At 36.7% G+C, this 21,780-nt stretch overlaps 1 protein-coding gene across 1 annotated transcript in view; it reads left to right on the forward strand.

Annotated features, from left to right (window-relative positions):
• PTPRN2 (protein tyrosine phosphatase receptor type N2) overlaps positions 1 to 21,780 on the forward strand; it is a 717,244-nt gene that overhangs the window by 391,382 nt on the left and 304,082 nt on the right. The window contains exon 12 of the mRNA XM_060683595.2: positions 8,793 to 8,857. Within this exon, the coding sequence (XP_060539578.2) occupies positions 8,793 to 8,857 (65 nt within the window). The remainder of the gene's footprint in view (positions 1 to 8,792; positions 8,858 to 21,780) is intronic.

Here is a 21,780-nt window from a genome sequence, read left to right on the forward strand (position 1 = left end):
GATCAGAAGCTGAAATGTTTCTATGAAAAATTATATTAATGCAAGAGAGATTGAAACAATATCTAATTAAAATCACTTGAAAAATGAGTTGAAAATTGGATTTGACATAACATTTACAAGGCTGTCACTGTTATTACCATTCAGTTTAGCCTTTTGGTGGCTCCGTTTTCATTGCAGCTTTGCCAGAGATTAGAAAAGAAGCAAGCAAAATGTGAAGGTCTTACATATTTCCTTGCCTTTGAATATGAAAGGCGGGGCAAAGATAGCTTTCTCTGCAACCTCTTGGCCCTTCTCTTTGACAAAAAAAAAAAAAAATCCCTTTGAATATGGAAAAAGGAAGCGTTTCAGTATTGTGTCTGACCGTTTAATTCAGCCATATTGTCACTCTAGTGCATGTAACATAGCTAGGCAAAGATATTCTTAAAATTATTAATCTCTCTAGTGTGGTATTGTAATGGGAAATAAATAAATAAAATGGCCAAATATGCTCAGCTTAAAAAGAATAAGATGGGAAGAGAGAAACAATGATGTGTCGAGAGAAATCTAATCTTCTGTATTAACTGTGGCCATGGAGATTTTCCTGGGAGAATTAAGAGGCAGGTTAGGCTAGAAAGCTAAAGCTATAGATCTCTGTGGTTTATGTAAATCAGCAACAATTTTGGTGTTAGTTTAAGCAAGAGCTAAAAAGCTTATTTTTCCCATTAAATGAGGTTGCTGAAAATCATATTGGGAGAAAGAAGAAAATTGCTTCAGTTCTGGTCACAATTTCGTCCTCCTGGACTTCATTTATGCTGTTTTCCTGAATTCTTGGTCCAAAATCACCTTTATGAGCCATCTTATTTAAGAAATTATTTGGGATCCTCTTTTTGCTATTCCTCAGACCAACCCCAATGGTTCCCTTGAAATGTATCCCACCACAACTCTGAGAGTTCTCAGCCAACCTAAGAATTATAAAGTTTGGGGGAGTTTTCCCCTGCTTCAGGAACAATATAGGATATATCACTAAAGTAAGCCAAAAGTTGGTTGCATATGGTAAAACAAAGATGGGCTCATAGTACAACAGCAATTGGGAACTGTTTGACTGTTGGAAGACCTGAAGGATCAGAAGATAGATAATCATGGAGACAATGTAGATATTAATAGTTAACCCTGACTTGATGGCATATAATTAGCCAATCATTACATATGCATACTGTATTATTTATTGTATGTATAATGCACTATACTGAATGTATCTTCTTACGCATAGTCAAAATGAACTTTAGGCAAGATTTTAGGCCTTTTACTGTCTTTAAAAAAGGAAGAATATAATCAAAGGATGTGTCCTGAAATTTTTATCTTTTTCTCAATTTACTATTGAAAGGGATTAACCTCACACAAAAGATAAAGAAAATGCAATCCACGGCATTGAAACTTCAGTACCATATATGAACACTGGCTTTATAGTGGCTACTATATTTTAATACAGTATTTTAAATTTAAAGACTTTATAGTGTTCTTAATTTACTTGCATAAAAGGTAGAATTTACCTATTCCTGGAAAATTGGAGGTTATTACAAAAGTGATTACATTCATTACACTACTGATCAATGACTAAAGTGTGCATGAAAATTGTATACAGGTAATCCTCATCTTACAATCAATTGTTTAGTTACCACACAAAGTTAAAACAGCACCGAAAAATGTGATTTACAACCGGTCCTTGCAGTGTAATCAAGGGCACAGCTTTCCCACAGTCACATGATCAAAATTTGGACACTTGGCAATCGGCATGTATTTTCAATGTTTGCAACTTTCCAGGATGATATGATTGCTATTTGCGATTTTGTCATTTTCTGGCAAGCAAAATCAATGGGAAGGCAGATTTGCTTAAGAATTGCTTGATTCATTTAACAGCTGCAGTGATTTGCATGGAAAAAAAGGTCATAAAATAGGGTGTGACTCATTTAACAATACCTTGTTTAACAATGGAAATTCCCATCCCAAATGTAGTCATAAGTGAAAGATGAACTATATAGTAAGTGTTGTAAGAATCATTTATTGAATCCAGTAGGTAGCAATTATGTATATGACTATAAATATGGATAGTGTGCGATCCATTCAGAGAATAAGGAGAAGACAGGCTATTTATATGCAGAGCAATTGTGTTGATTTTCAGAAATAATATATCTACTATTAGAATAATTTAAGATTCAACCATCTTTTTCTTCCTTTGTCTCCATTTATATTTTCCCCTTCCTTTGTAGAAAGTTTGTAAAGTTTAGTTCACAACAACCAAGTAAGCATAGGCAGTTTCACTTATAACATCTTTTAATATGACATAACTTGATGGAGATTTTCTTGTCCACACCCAATATTTTAGCTTCAGTTCAGAATCAATAATTGGAATATGAACCATTGAATAAATTATTAAATGTGTACTACTTAAAAATAAATCAATAGTTCCTTCTCTGTTCAATCCTAACATTGAATCTTGCCTATTGTTTCTACTTTCAATGCAGGAGATTAGATACATAAATTGTACAGTGAGAGCTTATTGATGAAAGTAACAATGGCAATTCATGATTCTTCAAATAATTTAGGCAGACCCATAGTTATAAGACAGAAATCTGGATGAATCATATTTGTTGCATCTGAACCTAGTAAACAGGCAGTGGTGCAGTGAAATTAATCATGTAAGTTTACATGATCAATTTCGTTATGGTTGAAAGTAAAAAATTTAATGCGGTTGCTAGTAAACAATTATGTGTTTGAAAACTTTTAATAATCTTTTTTTAGGCTAAAAATAGTTGTAACAAAATCATTATACTGTCAATGGGAAGATTGGATACTGATGAAGTTTCTATACTTCCAAATGTTGTGAAGACCAAATTTATACGAGTATTTTCACATTCATGTGCACTTTTGTTTGCATTGATCCAAACACACATATTCAAAATAGATACCATGAACCTTTTTATATGCTTTTTCTTGAATGTATAGACTTTATGTGCTTTTTTCATTATGGGACTGTTTCACAGGAATACAAAATCCAAAGGATAATTATGTATCATATGTGTTCCAAAGAGAAAATTAGTTCAGTTTGAAATGCATACATTAATTTTTCCAGAATCCTTAAAAGTGATGGATTATATCATTCTGATAAAAAGAAAATATTTTTCAAAGTAAAAATAAAAAAACCCAAAATAAATGGTTTTACTTGGATTAAAAATTGGTGGTTAGAAGTAGAATGTAACCATATTTCAGAAGGATATAGTGCAGAAAAAAGAGCATGCTTTAAATATTTTTATTTTATTTATTGTATTTAAAGCATGGTGTGATTTTGTACATCATGTGATTTGTATGAGTACTGAGAGAAATAGAACCATATTAAACTTTTAGCACAGATGTTAAATACCAGATTTCCATTTGCAGTGACTTGAGATCTTCTTCTTTGCATTTTAATACTGATAGGTTTGAAAAATGATTGTTTAGAAAATACATTACTACAAAAGGATAAATCCCATCAATACACCTGTAACACTTTCTTAATTATTAAAAATACAATTTGAATTGCAAACATTTCTAGAAAAGATGAAAGAAATGGGTGCTCCTCTTTTAAGGCAATTAAAAAAATATTCCCATGTGTTTAAAAACTCCCAACCAGTTCTTGAATACACATTTAAAAAGAAGTCCATTAAAATTAAATTCAGCGATGAAGATATGCAAATTACCTGAGGAAGTGGAACCTTATAATGTTCTCAGAATTCAGCAATAGTCTATTTAATTAGTATTTTAATTTATCAGAATAATTCTTTGCACTTGACAATTCCATATAATTAAGCACGTAGCTATGGTGCAATAATATCGCCTGCTCTCTTTATACCAGTTATTTTAACCTGAAAAATCTGTAGAAGTCTCTTCTGTGATCTAAATTACAATGGGGACAACTTAATGGCCTTGCTCTATTAAGCAGCACAACTCGATGGTTGCTGAGTGTTCAACGAGATAGAGAGGTTGCCACAGCTCAGAGCTTTGAGTCTCTAAAGGTGAACTTCCTGAGCAGCATAATTTATTTCTGTCACTGTGTGTTGGAGTGGAGGAGAAGCCATTTTCCAGCAGACAGAACTGTAGCTTTGAAATTGATTGCCATAATAATCCATAACAGACCTCATAAGACTCCTCCAATAGACAAGATTGAGGCCTCCTCTAGATGGATGCAGATGGTTAATTGTGACAATTTTACAGCATCTCTTTGGTTTACTTTTTTTTTTGTCTTCCATTTGTATCTTATCTGAACAGCAATCTTTTAAACAGAAAGATAAGAAAAAGAAGCTCAAAGGAAGATCGTTGTGGATATATTATAGTATTTGATTCTATTCAGTGCCAGCAATGATGGTTATTTCTTTTTCTTGAAGTCTTGACTCAAGACTTTCCTTTATCTCCTCCATGACCCCTTCCCATAGTTGGGCAGGCATACTGCTTTTGTGCTTGTTTTCACACTAAGCAAAATTGCTGAATTCCAAATTTCAATTAGCAAACAAAGAAATTACAGGTGATTAAACAAGTGCATATCACTTTTGAAGCTGAGGAAAAGGAAGGAATGCAGAAGGGGCAAAAAAACTATAATGGAAAGGATAACAATCACAACAAAAATAGCAATAGCAATAGCACTTAGACTTACCGTATTTTTCGGAGTATTAGAAACACCGGAGTATTAGACGCACCTTAGTTTTTGGGGAGGAAAATAAGAAAAAAGTTGATTGGTGGGTGGATCGGCCTCCCAGAATACCCCCAATCAGCTGTTCCCAGAGGTGAATTTTAGCAACAGGTTCCTTGGTTGTGAGCTTTGTGCCTTGCTTTTTTTTTATTTGCTTTTTTCCCTGCCTCTGAAACTTCTGAAACTCTGTTTCAGAAAAAAACTTTTTTTCCTGCCTCTGAAAGCCTCCGAAATAGAACTTCAGAAAAAAAGCCTCTGAAGCTCTGTTTGGGGGCTTCTTTTCTGAAGCTTCTTTTCTGATGCTTTTTTCAGCCTCTGAAACCGCCATTTGAGAAGCTGGGCGGGGCTATATTCAGCATATAAAACGCACAAAGATTTTTACCCTCTTTTTTGGAGGAAAAAGGTGTGTCTTATATTCAGAAAAATACGGTATATACCACTTCGCAGTACTTTCTAGACGGTTTACAGAGTAAATCCCTCTCTAGGCGGTTTAGAGACTCTAGGTAAACCCTTCTCTAGGCGGGGTCAGAGTCAGTCTGTTGCCCCCAACAATTTGGGCCCTCATTTTACCAATCTCAGAAGGATGGAAGCCTAAGTCAACCTTGAACCTGGTGAGATTCGAACTGCCAAATTGCAGGCAGCCAACAGTCAGCAGAAGTAGCCTGCAGTACTGCATTCTAACCACTTAGCCACCACAGCTCTTAAAGATGGATATCCTTATCCAGCAGCATTTTGCATAGTAAATTAGGCATTCATAACTGAAAAGTACAAAGAACAGGGCCAAGCAGTTCTTTGTGACATAAGCTTCTTCTAAACTAAGCTAAGATCAACTATTGAATTGCCTTTGAGGACTTGCAAATCTCTCCCAGTCATAGATTGTTTTCACTGTCAAATTTGGAGATTTCTTAGAAGGCTAGCTAACTCCCATCATGTAAAAAAATTATTACGTTGGGTAAGAAAAATAATCACTTTGGATCATTATACCAATCAGGAATTTTCCACCATAACTTGTCTAAATAAACAATTAAATAAAGTGTATGTAACCACCAGTAACTCCTTAAAGACTATGATGAAATTTACACTTTGTAAAAAATTATAAAAGCAAAAAAATAAAAAAATAAAAATCAGGATTAGAGAATAAAGAAAAAAATCACTGACATTTCCATATCCTTCAGGCATTATCTTGGAGAAGCTGAAATGTGAAATATATATGCTCCTTTGGAAAAAATAGTTGATATTTATATAACAGAATTCATTTCATAAGTGGTTCTCAACAAAGAGCAACCATGAATTCACATTATCAGTGGGGTTTGAGGCATTTTCTTTTTAGTTGTTTGAGTGTTTGAAATCAACTCAGCTGCATGATCTGTTTATTGTTACAGATTAACATGGCATGTGTATATTACAAAGAGCACATATTAAGATCCATAGGCTTATAGTATGAAATCAGTTTGTGTTGGCAAAGTACTGAATTTTAATCACCGCTGCAGCATTGATTCAGGGAGGCTAAGGTGATCTGACTCAACTCTCTGCCTTAGTTTGCCCTTCTTTTTATTCAAAAGAGATTCAATAACATTTACTAAGCCTTCTTTCTGGGGAAATGGGAAGATAAATAAGGCTGATGCTAGTTGAGTGTTTAAATCCATGTAACACTGAATAAATGCCTAAATAGTAAGAATGAATTAAATTAGTCACAGATTTCTGTTTCTAAACTGTGATCCTGGAAAATTACTGAATTTATTTAGAAAATGTTAGGATGAACAAAGCTAGTCCTACCATCAGGAATGGTGAGGCTGTTTTAGGCATTGGGTGTTGAATCAGGGGTGGGCTTCAAAAATTTTAGCAAGGGGTTCTCTGCCTGGTTGCTAGGTGGGCGTGGCCATGGTGGGCATGGCCTAGTCACCATCTGCACCATGGGGGGGCATTTTTGCCCTCCCCGGGCTCCAGAGGCTTTCGTCGAGCCTCCGGGAGGGCAAAAATGGCCTCCCCAGGCTCCGGAGGCCCTCAGCTTCCCAAACTTCAGGTAGGCCCATTTTTCGCCTTCCCTGAGCCACTTATCTGCATCCAAAAAAGGTGGCATGGGGACTCCTGGGAGGGGTGGGGCGGGGCAGGGCGGGGTGGATGGGGCTAGTCAGGAGTGGGATTTGGGGATTCTCTGAATTGCACAAAATCTTAGCTTAGAGGTTCTCCCAAACCCCTGTAAACCACAGCAGCCCACCCCTGTGTTGAGAGGGCAAGGGCATGAAGAATTTGCATTCAGATCTGTATTTTCCATCTATCCTCCATGTGATAGAGAATGCAATTCCACACCAAATCCTGTAGCACAATCCATGTGGCTATCTGATTCAAACTTGTTGCAAGAAATTGCCAGGGTATCGTCTTAATCTTTCACCTGAAGCAAGAGAGGTCCGGGCTGGCTCTGTGTGTGTAAGATCTGAACAAAAAATGAAACAAGAACAATATTATCAGAAAAATAAAGATAAAGAGTGAATATTTCTTCTCAATCATAGCATCAAAGTGTGGAAGGGAATTTAGAGCACACTGTTTCTATCTTGTTTTTTCCCGAATGCCATCACTCTGCTTAACAACTAATTCCCCCAACACTGTCAAATAATTTACTAAGACTGTATTACTGTTATTCTTCTCTTCCTTACCAGCATGTATCTCTTCCCATTTATTACTATAACCATGTTGCTTGTATCTTTCAATTTATATTGTTTTTATTTGTTTCCTAGTACGATTTGATAGCTTATTAGAACCTTGAAGCAAAATGATGGCATTTGGGAAAAAACTGTCCTTGTGTCTAGTTGTTCTGGTGTGCAGTGCCCTATAGTGTTGTTTTGAGGGTAGAAGTTGGAACAATTTATGTCCAGGATGTGAGGGGTCTGTAGATATTTTCTCAGTCCGCGTTTTGACTCATGCAGTATACAGGTCCTCAATGGAAGGCAGATTGGTAGCAACTGTTTTTTCTGCAATTCTAATTATCTGTTGAAGTCTGTCTGTCTTATTTGGTTTCAGAGCCAAACCAGATAGTTATAGAGGTGCAGATGACAGACTCAATAGTTCCTCTGTAGAACTGAATCAGCAGCTCTTTGGGCAGTTTGAGCTTTCTGAGTTGGCCCAGAAAGAACATTCTTTGTTGTGCTTTTTTGATGATGTTTTTGATGTTAGGCGTCCATTTTAAGCAGTGATGAAATGTAAAATTGGTTACTACCAGTTCTATGGGTGTGGCTTGGTGGGGGGGTATAATGTGACTGGGTGGTTGTGGCCAACTTTTTTTTTTTTAACTTTTAAAAGCATTTTTTCTACAACCTTAAGAGGTTGCAGAAAAAAAATGCTTTTAAAAGCCTCTGACGATCAGGCAACTCAGCTGGGATCAGCAGAGGCTTTTAAAAGCATTTTTTTCTACAACCTCTTCGGCGGAAGAGGTTGTAGAAAAAATGCTTTTAAAAGTGTCTGACGATCCCAGCTGAGCCGTGCGATCATCAGAGACTTTTTTTTTTTTACTTTTAAAAGCTTTTTTTCAGCCAAAGAGTTGTAGAAAAAATGCTTTTAAAAGTAAACAAAAAAAAAAAGCTTTTGATGATCGCGTGGCTCAGCTGGGCATGGAGGGGCAGGGATTTTTGCTACCGGTTCTCCGAACCACTCACCCCCATCGCTACCGGATCGGGTGATCCGGTCCGAACCGGGAGCATTTCACCCCTGATTTTAAGTCTTGAGATATGATAGAACCTAGAAACTTGAAGGACTCTACTGTTGATACTGTGTTGTCTAGTATTGTAAGAGGTGGTAGTATAGAGGTGGAACACTCAATAAATGAACTGAACATGTTGTATGACAAAGTTGACAAAATTCTAGTTTCAAGAGGGGGCTGCCTTACTGATTTCTAGAGTAGTTGAGGGAGCTTTCTATTTTTTATCCTCATCTTTTCTTTTATTCCCTGTAAAATTGAATACTAATCCATTTTACAGTGATTCTGTGAGGATGGCGAAGCAAAGATCTGAGCTCTTGAAAATGTGTAACAGTAATAAAAGAATATGATGCAAATTCATCCCAACCCCTTTAAAAATGCCATTCTTAATTTTCTTAACAGCTGACAACAAAAGTATGCTTGAAAAACATACAGGATTGAAAATATTGAAGATTGGCATGGAGAAGGTAAGTGAATGCAGCGTATATTCTTATCTAAATCCTTTGATTTATTCTTTGATGAAATCTTAGCTCTCTTTAATGTTGGTAGGTAAATTGTGTTAATCTTCCTAAAGGCTTTTACATTTTTCTGATTATTAAATTCTTGCTTCTGTCATAATAATGTCCTATTTCATCAACCATGTAAGTAATCATTATAGCTTTTAAGAATTTTCACGACTTTGTCATATGTTTGCAACAAGATTCCCCAAAACCAATAATGCAATTGGTGAGTTGATTATTTCCACTTGTTTTAATCAATGCTGTGTTTCAACTTCAGAACCGCCAAGATTTAAATTTAGGATAATATATCCCTTGATATCCAGCTATGTTTTTTGTGAACTACTTACTAATTTTCTATGCTTTTATGATTGTTTAAATTTCTAATGTATATGACATACTTTTTAAAGGCAACACTCTTCTTATACAAATGCTGTGATACATACCAAATCTTTTATAAAAGTAATACAACCTGTCAGAACAAAAACAGATTGCAAAATCTGCTATTAATTGTATATGTGATGGATATGTTACAAACCACTTTTGCAGCTTCACTTTACCTGCCTGATGCTGTTTAATGCTGTAAGCCCTCAGTTCAATCTTCTTCAAACTGTCCCCTCCAAATCATCTGGAGTTGCTGCTCCCAGCATTTCAGGACTACATAGCCACCATAGGCCCAAGAAGTCTGACTTCAGAGTTGAACAGTTGCACCAAAATATTAACAGAGCAGCAGCTATGATTGTGAGAAACATGTGAATTGAGAGAGAAAAGGGAAGTGGGTTTTCACACATTGCATTAAAATGTAATATAATTTCTTTATTTGGGGATTAAGCATGATGAATGAATCATTATGGCTTCATATTAAGTACAAATCAGGTCATGACGACATGTCCAGCAAGCTATGATTTTAAAAAATTGCTTAGCATTGTGTGAACAAGTATGAGAGTTTCAGAAGACCAGCTGTGAACTCCTGGATGACTGATTAGTTGGTCAGCCACCTGGAATTTGCAAAATAGATGAGATGCTGCTATGGGGCATCTGCTTATATGGAACCACCTCTAGGTTGCTGGAGGCTCAAATTGCCTACAGTTTCCTGTGCAATTGGCCAGTGTCCTGGGCAGTATGTCTTTGGAGAAGAGCAAGAAGCTTAAATGATAATCTTAAATCTTTTCATTGTAAAACTTTCCATTGCAAAATCAACCACCAGCCTGATATGGGTTTTCCATGGCAATCAAGCAACCCATATTACTGAGATGATATGTCCTACACAAAAATCTCAAACAAACAATATTGTGGCACCGGCACAATGTGTGAACCCAACCATGGCCTATCGAACCCAACTGAGCTTTGTGTGGGTCAGAGATGATGCAGTTTTATTGTAAATAGGTTATGCTATGTTTCCTGCTGATTTTAATGTTGTTGATTTTAATGTTGCTATATTCTTGCTCTTTTTTTAGTGAGTTTACTGCTATTTAACCTTTTGTGTAAGCCATGTTGATTTTTAAAATAGCATTCAAATAATTAAAATAAATGAACAGAGAAAAGGGAGACATGAAAACTGGCTTCTTGTTCTGCATGTAAGTTGAAAATGGGGTTAATGTATTCTTCAAATTTATCAGTTTTTAAAATGCAGCTAAAATATGAGGCTCTTGAAAATATGATATTTGCCTGATCTTAAAGCTTCTTTGAGGACAAAGAAGTGGTTATTGTAGGAGGTTGTTAATTAACATGTGCATCTAAAACACAACTCTTAGAAAACATCTCTCTAAGTGAATCAATAGCACTTCCTTCAAAATAACGTATTTAGAATTGGGATGTGATTGTAAAAGGTAATCAGCCCTCGAGCAGTTAAGTAGGTTAGTAACTTTTCAAGTGCAATTCTCATTTTATTGAGGTTGGCCAAAGTGCTCCTCAGACCTTTTCTGAATTGGCATCTGTGCTTGAAGGATGCAGAAGAGAAATTTCTGTGATCCAGGAGATGCCTCCGGGAGGCAAACTGTCAGATTATTATCTGCCTTAATGTAATTAAGAGAGGAAATCTGAAGCATAGCAGATAATTGTGAAAACACATCTTTGAGGTATAATGCAGCACTGTTATATGGCTCAAGGAAAATTAGAAAGAGAATCACAAATAACAAGGAAGTATTCACAGTCATGTAAGAGTAGCAAACCCCTGAGACATCAACTCTCACACATCCTAATAAGAAGAATGGCAACCTATGTCCAAGAAGCACAGATTGTCATTTATGCTGATTCAAACACAGCCACTGGCTTTGGATGGTGGTCACAATCCAGGTTAATGGTGATACTTTAGATGAACCTGTAGTCCACAGCAGGTGGCATGCTACCATGATTTTAATTGGAATATTAAATTGGAACAGCTCCTGATATTACTATATAGGTTAGATAATGCTTAATTCTGTTGATATTGCCCTAATCGAGAATTGCTCTTTATAAAAGGAAAATAACACCAGAATAGATCATCCACAGGCAAACATATTAACTACTGTGTTTGTGTTTAATAGATAGTGGATAGTGGTGGATACGCACATCCAACATAAAGGTATTTATTTTCACACAAAAGTGCCTAGATCTGGAGTTTTGTCTACTAGCTGATAAAACAACTACTGAAGTGCTTCATATCCAAGGATGCATGTTAAATTCTTTGGAAGAAATGAAGTTTGAGGCATAAAGTGACATCTTGAAACATGTGCTCCTGTTCTGCAGATATTGTCTTTATTTTAAATATAAAGGTGACACTAGCTTCCAGGAAAGTTATTTGGTGTCTAAAGTTAATCATACAACCATCAAGTAAACTGTCGGTATCATTTATCAAAGTGTTTATCCATCTTGAATCTTGCACAGAAGTATTTTGACTTGCAAACCGACAAGTTGCCAGCTTCAGTGCCAAAGCCAGTTGTCTTCTGTAATTCCTTACTCTATCTTATCTTATCTTCTGAATCCAATACCTTAACATCTGTTTTTCTGTGTATTTTGCATAAGAAAATGACAAGGGATTGGAGGTGATAAAAAGTTACAAATGGATTCTGAAGTGCAGAAACAGCTATTGATTTATTCTGGTACATGTTGCTCCTTAGAATGTTATAAAAAAGTGCAATTGTGGAGTATACCATGTTAGCTCATGAATTTCTCTGTATGGAAGTAGCGTGTGTGTGTGTGTGTGTGTGTGTGTGTGTGTGTGTTTAAACCAGCAGAATTGTGAAATGATTGAATGGTTGCCATGGTAGCAGTAGTAATTCAATTTTTAGTCAGCCTCACATAAAATGGAAGAGGGGAGCTTTGCCTTATGGCTGTAGTACTGCACCCATCCTGTTTCCTTTTTGCTTTTTTTAATTAAAAAAAAACACCAATGCACACAGCTTATGTTAATATTAATTATTTTTCTTGCCGTGCAGTAAGTTTTTAAATAAATGGTTTTCACTGAATGCAGCCAAAGAACGCAAAAGGAAAGTGTGCTTGATGTTGAGAACAAAAATTGGCTTGCTACCTGCTAGAATTGAATGCAGAATGATGATTGGGGGAATTTTGTTTTAAGCAGCAAGAGCTCTCATAATATAAATATTCAACTTTTTAATAGATGCTCTCTGAGCTTGGTTGTTTTCTTTCAGATCTTTCCTTACCCAAACTAGGTAACATCATCAGTACTAGTAAGGAGTGGGGTTTGCTCTCAATTTATATTCTAGTAACTTAACCTGTCAGTGTTGGTAGAAATGGTCCTGATGGTTGTTTGGTTGGGCTGTTCACTATTAGCTTGTTTAGTAGTTCCTTGACTGGAATATTGCTTCTTCTTGATTATTGATCTGATGTTAATCTTGGTGTTAATCTATGCTCATCTGGCTACTGACTGCTGGTGGGGATGTTTTGGTTTTCCTGTTCTGTTTTTGGCTTGTTGGTTGTCTCTTTTGCATAATATATAGATGTTTATGTCTATTTGTTCATTGAAGGTCATATTGTCAGGCTTCCAATCAAGGAATTGCCAAACAAGCTAACAATAAACAGCTCAACCAACAAACCATCAAGACTATTCCCATCAACATTTACAGGCCAAGCCATGAGAATATAAATTGAGAGAAAAACCCCCTACTTCATAGACCTGATGAGATTACCTAGTTTGGGTAACGAAACACCTGCAAGAAAAGAAACAAGCTTAGAAAACACCAAGGACTCCAAAGTTCAACCTTGAGCTATAAATATTCTTCTTTATTGTTACTCAACTTGTTCTTCAAAAGTACACTTCTCATGGAAAAAAATATATAGCTTCTCTGAATATCTTTTCCCTTAATAAAAATATTTCTACTCTGTTTGAAGCCACACGTTCTTTGTATGCCATGTCTCATCTTCTATGGAAATTCTTGCTCAATTTAATAGTACAGAATTCAACTCATCCAAGAAGCTTCATCAGTTCTGACTGATGGAATTCTGACTGAATGGAGTCCTATTCAGTCAGAACTGAAGAAGCCTCTTGGATGACAAGTGAAATATTTTCAAGGAAAAAACCAAGAAAGTCCAGTTGTCTTTTGATATCCATGACCTGAATGGTTTGGGACATCCATGACCTGAATGGTTGAGAATCTTCATAGACAAATCCAGAAGTGGTTTCCCAATAGAAAAAAGAAATCCTAGATATAATTAAAACAGTCCATTTTGCCAATCTCTGCCAATTTATCATCTTTACCATCATTCTTCCATTGTGAGAATTTGTGCATCGTTCTATTTTTGTGCATATAAGATTGTCACTGCTATCAACATATATATTAAGAGAGTTCTACATCTTCTTTCAAGCTTATTTCCCATAAAACCTAAACAGAAAACTTTTGGTTTCAGTTTTGTATTTATTTTTAAGAATCTTCTGAATTAAAATAAAAATATGATTCCAATTTTGCTTTATCACAAGTCCACAAGATGGTAAAAAGAATATTCTTTCATTTGCATTTCCAGCATACATTATTTACATGTCTTGTAAATTACTTTGGCTATAGAAAAACAAAGCATGCAACTTTGAATAAATAAAGATTAGAACCATTTCTTTAAGGAGGTCAAGAAAAAAATCAACATATAGTATTTTGTAAATAAATCTCTCTATGTTGAAAAAAAGAACACCTATTTTCAAATCATTATGTGAGAATAAGAAAAATAAAGAAAAATAGTCTTAGTTATGGCAAGAATCTTAGTCATACATCTGAAAAGTCTTGACCTATTACTCTTGGGAGACATAGAGTTTTGCTTTATTTTCCTTCTGTGAGAGATATTGTGATTTTGTTTTGTTTTGTTTTGTTTTTCAGCTTGTGAGTGTGTGTGCCTATGCTTGGATGTCTAAGTTAGCCCTGAGCTGGAAAGACAATGGATTTATTTTATAAGTGCTTCTGAGAATTCCATGATGCTATTTTCAGCTGAGACATAAAAGATGCTGATTGTTAAAACGCTAATTTATAGATTCCCCTAAAGAGAATGCAAACAAATTCTATTGCACAAAAGCTCTTCTTTTCTATACAATGTTCCATTTTTAATTTTCAGTCCATCTTAGATTATGGTGATGAAAAACAATACTTAATCCCTCGTTAACACATGAATAAGTGGAAACTCTCATTTTTCCACCAAACAATAATGGGATTATCTTGAGAACTGTCAGTTTATGTGAAAACATTATGTTGTCCAAATTTTCATAAAATTAGTGGTGGATAATATTCAAGATCAGAGTGATGGAAAGAGGAAAAAAAATCTGCATTCATGGTAATAAATATTCATATTTGTCTGCTCAGGAGATAAAAATCTAATCAAAGGGCTATTGATGCGCCGGCGTTCTCTCCCTTTCTTTCTCTCTTTAAACCAAGATGTTTCATCTAAATTGGGTTTGATATGGAAATTACTCCCACTCCAAGTCCTCTAGGCCATGAACATGCTGGGATAACACGAGAGGTGGCCAGTTCGTCAGATGCTGAAGCAAGCATCTGCTGCTGCAGACATCATTCTACATGTACATACTTGCTTGTGGAGGGTGACTTTTTATATTTAAATAAATTCGGAACATATTTAATGCATCGTTTTCCAACTATTTCTTGTGTATGCTAGGGTTAAAATCATTTGCAAGTTCTTTACAGCCCACCCAGCTCTTATTGACAATTACCATCAGTCAGAAAACATTTGACATGATACTTAATGAAATATGAATGATTTACAAACTGCAGGATAAGTCACTTTGGGGTGTTTTGGTTATGCTTGTGCATTTTGCTGAACATGTAGATACTAGATTCATGCTAGATCTGAAGCCAGTGTTTCATTTATTTTTACTTCCAGTGCAGCTGGTTGAATAGGCGAATAGTTAAAAAATCAATACCAATAAGACACCATTTTTCCGTTTGAGAAATGCTATATCTTAGAATGACAGAGTTGAATGAGACTGGTGGTCTTCTCTTCTAACTTCCTTCCCAAAGCAGGAATCCTCAGTCTATCCTATGGTTGTTTAATTTTTGTTTGAAAACTTTCAAAGATAGAAAGATTTGGCATCATCCACCCTGGAAGAATAGTTGCAAATGATCTTTCTTTGCTGAGAAAGATGATTTAATTTATTTATTAATTTATTTGATTAATGAAAGGGCAATATCTACATTTATTGGTGATGGAAACATCCTTATGGACGTTTTGCATAAATTTTTTTAAAAAGGTGCTTTTCAAACTTCTATTTGTCTTCTTATTGCATTTTTAGCTTTTTCTATTCTTTCTTTTCTCTCTTTTAATTTAGTTTGAATTAGTACTTACTAATGCTCTTAAAATTTTAATAAAAATTATATGCATATTTTAAAAAGGGGGGGGGAATTCAGTGATAGAGCACCCATGAGTCCAGGATGTTCTACCACTTAATAAAACTATACCATGTATTTGGTATAGTTACCATATTTTTTGGAGTATAAGACGCATCTTAGTTTTTTTGGGGGGGGGAAATAAGAAAAAAAGCTGATTGGTGGATGGATCGGCCTCCTGGAATACCCTCAATCAGCTGTGAATTTTAAGTGAATTTTAGCAACAGGTTCGTTGGTTGTGAGCTCTGTGCCTTGCTTTTTTTCTGTCTCTGAAACTTCTGAAACTCTGTTTCAGAAAAAAACTTTTTTTTTCTGCCTCTGAAAGCCTCTGAAACAGAGCTTCAGAAAAAAAAAGCTTTTTTTCTGAAGCTCTGTTTGGAGGCTTTTTTTTTCTGAAGCTTCTTTCAGAGGCTTTTATTCTGAAGAGCTATCTGTACTCTGTTCAATCTCCTTTCTTTGGTATTGGTATATAGATTAACCTCTTCCTATCTGTTGGTTATTGTGTCATTCTCCAGATTTGTTAGCATAGTTTGGTTAGAACCTTTACTGATTCTTCTTTTGTTGCTTGCCATATTATTTTAGATAAAAGCCTTTCAGAGGCTTTTTTTCTGAAGCTTCTTTCAGCCTCTGAAATCTCCGTTTGCGAGATTTACATTCGGAGTGTAAAACGCACCCAGATTTTCACCCTCTTTTTTTGGGGAAAGAGATGTGTCTTATATGCCGAAAAATATGGTATTTAATCAGCTGTGAATCCATCTGGCAGTGGGACCATTCACCCCACATAATTCCATTTCATCTACAAAGAAGCTATGGTCAACTTCATCAAATGCCTCATTGAAGTTTACATACACTAGAGCATTTTTTGTCTACTAATCTAATCACTTTATTTTTTAAAAAAATCAGGTTTGTCTGGCACAAACTATTTTTAACAAACTCATGCTGGCTTCTAGTAATCACCTATACCTTTCTAAGTGCTTGCAAACCTACTGCTTGATTATCTTTTCTACAATTTTCCCAGACACTGATGTCAAGCTGATTGGTCTGTAATTTTCTGTGCCTACTCCTCCCTACCCGTTTTGAAAAGATTAGAATGTTAGTTCTTCAGTTCTTTGCCACTTCTCTGTTATTCCAGTTCTCAAAGTTTATTGTCAGTGGCTTTCAGATTACATCTGCTACTTTTAGGTATTTAGTATTCGTGGATGTAATCTATGTAATCTATCTGACACCAGTGGTTTGAATTCATTCACAGAATTCTCTAATCATTTCCTTTTCCTTATCTATCTACATTTCTTCCTGGTTCCCATGAAATTATTTCCCCTTCTTCTCCAGATTTAATTTAAAGTCTGCCAGATGTCCTGAGCTCCAATACATTCTTTCCTATCTTTGTGTGGTCTAGTCCACATCTTGCCAAAAATTCTTTTTTATAGCTAATGTAGATTATAGTCCAAGAATCCAAAGTTTTCTTGATGACCTTTGAGCCAACACAGGGGTGGGATTCAGCCAGTTTGGACCAGTTCGGGCCAACCGGATGCTAATTTTATATCTGATTTGCCAAACTGGGTAGTTGCAAGGACTGGCTGACCCTGTCTACCTGACCCCACCTCTGCCAGGAGTCTCCATGTGCCCCATTTTGGATGCCAGGTAAGTGCAGGTAAGTGGCATGTGAAGGCTCTGGGAGGGTGAAAAATGGGCCTCCTGGAATTTCCGGAAGTCTGGAAACGGGCCTGTTTCTGGCCTCTGGAGGGCCTCCAGAGCCAAGGGTGGCCGTTTTCGCCCTCCCAGAGGCTCAAAAAAAGCCTCTGGAGCCTGGGGAGGGTGAAAAACAGGCCTCCCAGAAGTCTGGAAACAGGCCCATTTCCAGGCTCCAGGGGGCCTCTGGAGGCCGGTGAAGGCTGTTTTCGCCCTCCCAGAGGTTCCGGAGCCTGGGGAGGCAAAATACACCCCACCCCCCGGCCATGGTGAAGGAAACTGAGTAGGCCATGCCCACCATGGCCACGCCCACCCAGCAAGATTGTGGAGGAAGAAATCAATGGTTGTACCTATAGTAATAGGGTCCTTGGAGCAATATCCAAAGGGCTGCCTAGATACATGAAAATCTTTATTAGACCTGAATAGTCTGATTTTGAAAAAAAGCACCTTACTTGGAACTGCCTATATACTCAGATGTTACCTTAACAGGCATTGGTTAGGGCTTGAACTGTTAGGTTTTTACCAGTCGCAGACTGTGAATCAAACTGAAAATTAAATAATAATAATAATAATGGCCATGGGTGCAATCCCAAAACAACTGGGGCACCAGTTGAACACCATCGGCATTGACAACTTCACCATTAGTCAATTGCAAAAGGCAGCTTTACTTGGAATACCATCAAACATCCAGACCTGTGCCTAGTCCAAGTCCTTGGAACGGATACAATAGGCAGACAAAAATGCCAAACCCAATTGAATATCTGGCCAGCTGTGCGATGAACCATAATAATAATAATAATAATCCTTGATGTCCCTGTGGGATTTGTGTGAGGAAGATGCCAGAAATTCAACCATATTGAACAGGTCTCATTAGACAAGTCTGACAAAGAGAATCTCTCATTAAAAATATGGTAAATTATAGAAGGCCATAATGGCTCAGTTGTTGCCCAGAGGCTACACTAGATGTTAGAGTTCCTGGACATCTGGTGAAAAATGCACTACTGGACCAGGACCTGCTGAAAACTACTGGAAGGAAAGGTGTTTACCCATGGCAAATATACAGTAATTGAAAACAAATAAATAGTGATCTGTTATTATCGATCAAGTACAACAAGAAAAGGATATTTGAAATGAATGCACCAGTTCTGGAAAGAACAACATTCAGAATCAGAAATAACAGAAAAGAGGCTAGCAGATTAACATTGATTTATAATATGAAATAAAGTATTAACAGAAGCAGAATTGAAAGAACTGCAAGTGTCTATCCAGGCAGAGAAATCAAAGCCTTGTCAGAAGTAACTCAGACTGTAGAGGCAAACAAGAGAAAGTTGGTATTAGAGAGCAGAGATATAGAATTGTTTTCATTTGGAAACCAGGCACTCTCTACTGTTCCTCAGAAAGAACAAAGACCTCTGACTAAAGAAATAGAACTGAAACTGAACATCTAGAACAGCATTAAAACATCAGAATAGGGTTGCCTGCATCAAAACTTTTTCCTAAGGAACAGCTAGCACAAGCACTAAAAGATGCTAACACTGTAATATTAAATATAAGCACCAGCTCAATGTAAAAAACAAACCAACTAATGTATAGCACAACTGCCGTTATAACTGAATACTTGGGATGCAAAATCAACAAAGAAGAAAAAAAAGCCAATGCACCATCAAAATGGAAGAGCAGACTGAAAAATAAGATCAGCAAGCTGAGTTCAGATGCAAGCAAGCTAGAACAGATGAAAGAGAAAAAGCTGAACAACAAGAAAACCAAAGAATACCTAATGAAGAAATATCACTTACAAACAGAGATCAAGGAAGCACTGGAAATAATAAAGCAGCAAATAACAGCTGTGGCCAAGAAGATCAGCAGATACAAAGCTCAAATTGCAAATTATAGGCAGAATCTTCCGTTTCAATCTAATCAGAAACGTCTCTACCAATCCATCCAATGGAGAGACTGCAGTGAATCAGTCAGTATCTGTCAAAGAAGAAATAGTGCAGTTCTGGGTGCAGATATGGGATAACCCAAAAAAATATAACAAGAATGCAGCTTGGATAAGGGAGGTAGATAAGTATAAAAAAAAGAAGCTGAAATGAAAGAACTCGTAATAACAGCAGAAGAATGGGAGAGAAAAGGGCAAAGAAAATTAAGAATTGGTCAGCACCAGGTGAAGATGAAATTGCATGAATTTTGGGTGAAATATCTGATTACTCAACATCTACTTGTTGCCAAGCAGTTTAACAACATGCTGCAAGAAGGTGAAATTGAAAAGTGGCTAACATTTGACAAAACTTACCTGATAATAAAAGATCCACAAAAGGGGCAGCAAATTAGGCAACTACAGGTCAATTACCTGCTTACTAACGACATTTAAATTACTAGTTGGTATGGTAGCTGATGCAGTTCAACAACATATAGGTGAAAATAAGTTCTTTCACCTGAGCAGAAAGGAAGTCGCCCAAACAGCAGAGAAACAAAGATCAACTCCTAATTGACAAGATGATTTGGAAAAACTGCAAGAGAGGAAGACCAATCTGAATGTAATACGGATTGATTGCAGGAAAGCATTCAACTTTCTGCCACATGATTGGATAATCAAGTGCCTAGAAATAACAGGAGTCAGTAGAAATAACAGAAGCTTTGCTCAAAGATTGATGGCAGAATGGAAGACACGGTTGCTGGTCAGTGGTGATAGAATAGAAGCGGTTAACATCAAGAGAAGAATCTTCCAAGGAGACTCACTATCATCACTACTGTTTGTCATTGCACTGATTCCTCTGTCAACACTACTGAATAACTCAAGCCATGACTATCAAACTTCAAAAACATCTGCCAGGCTATCCCACCTCCTTTACATGGATGATTTGAAGCTATATGGAAAAACACCATCCATAGAATTGCTGCTCAACACTGTCCATATATACAGCCAAGATATTGCAATGGAATTTGGACTGAGCAAATGTGTCATGCTTGCCATGAAATGGGGTAAAATAGTAAAAACTGATGATATCAAGATGCCCTGTGGAAATCATATCAAGAGTCTGGATAAAGATGATCACTATAAACACCTAGTCATCATACAACCTGACAACATCAAACACAATGAAGTCAAGAAAACGGTTAGAAATGAAGGCATTGAGACAGGGAAGATCTTAAAGTTCAAACTGAATGGAGGAAATACCATCAAGGCAATCAACATGTGGGCAATTCCAGTCATTTAGATACACTGCTGGAATAGTGAATTGGACTCAAGCAGAACTAAAAGCCCTGGATATGAAATTGATTGTGCAGCTTGAGCTGCAAGGACTCTCTCGGTCTCCAAATTGCATGCCGTCATTCCTTATCTCCTGCAACTTCTATTTTTCTTGTAATACAAGTAGTCTTCGACTTATGACCACAATTGAGCCCAAAATTGTCATTGCTAAGCAAGACATTATTACTGTGAGCTTTGCCCCATTTTGCAAACTTTCTTGCCACAGTTGTTATGTGAATCACTGCAGTTGCTAAGTTAGTAATAGGGTTGCTAAATGAATCTGGCTTCCTCATAGACTTTGCTTGTCAGAAGGTTTTAAAAGATGATCACATGATGCTGGGATACTGCAGCCATGATAAATATATGCCAGTTGCCAAATGTCCAAATTTTGATCATATGTTCATGGGAATGCTACAATGTAAGTGTAAAAACTGTCATAAGTCGCTTTTTTCAATGCCATTGTAATGTCAAAACAGTCATTAAACAAATGGTTGTAAGTCAAGAACTATATGTATTTCTTTCCTGCATTCATTTGGCAGATCTCCTTTTTTCAGAAAGTCCTCATCTTCCATGATGAGTCTCCAAATGGTAAGATCTGCCTACAGACCCTTACTTTTTTCTCCAATAAAGCAGTGAATTTTCAAGTGGTGCAAGTGTAGTTGAGGTCAGCAGTGAAATGCACTTACCTTCGCTACAGGTTCAGAAATGTGAGTCAATGTGCCTCTTCTGCACATGCGCAGAGCCTTCTGTGCATACACAGAGAGTCAAAAAGCGGGACGTAAGGACGTCCCGGCGGGTGGGCAGAGCCTCCCACTGCTGGCCCTACCAGTTCACGCGAGCCAGATAGATCAGGCCAGATTTCAGCACTGGTTGAAGTTCTCCTCGGGGAGCAGCAGAAACATGCCACATCTTGCGGGCCACTTTGGTACTTGCTTCCTTGTCCATGTCTTTTCTGTGTTTTAACTACTGGCCTGTCACAATCCATAGATACGCAAACTCAGGCAGAAGCTTCAGAAACAAACAGTCCTCCTTACCTATAGTTAAAGATGGCAACTGTAATAGAATCAAGACTTGGCACAAGTCAAGACCAGGAATCCAATAAACAAATGGCAGATTAAAGAAGATGAAAGATGGAG

The sequence above is a fragment of the Pantherophis guttatus genome, chromosome 4 (genome assembly GCF_059756535.1).
Source record: "Pantherophis guttatus breed Tessera chromosome 4, ASM5975653v1, whole genome shotgun sequence".
NCBI lineage: Eukaryota > Metazoa > Chordata > Lepidosauria > Squamata > Colubridae > Pantherophis > Pantherophis guttatus.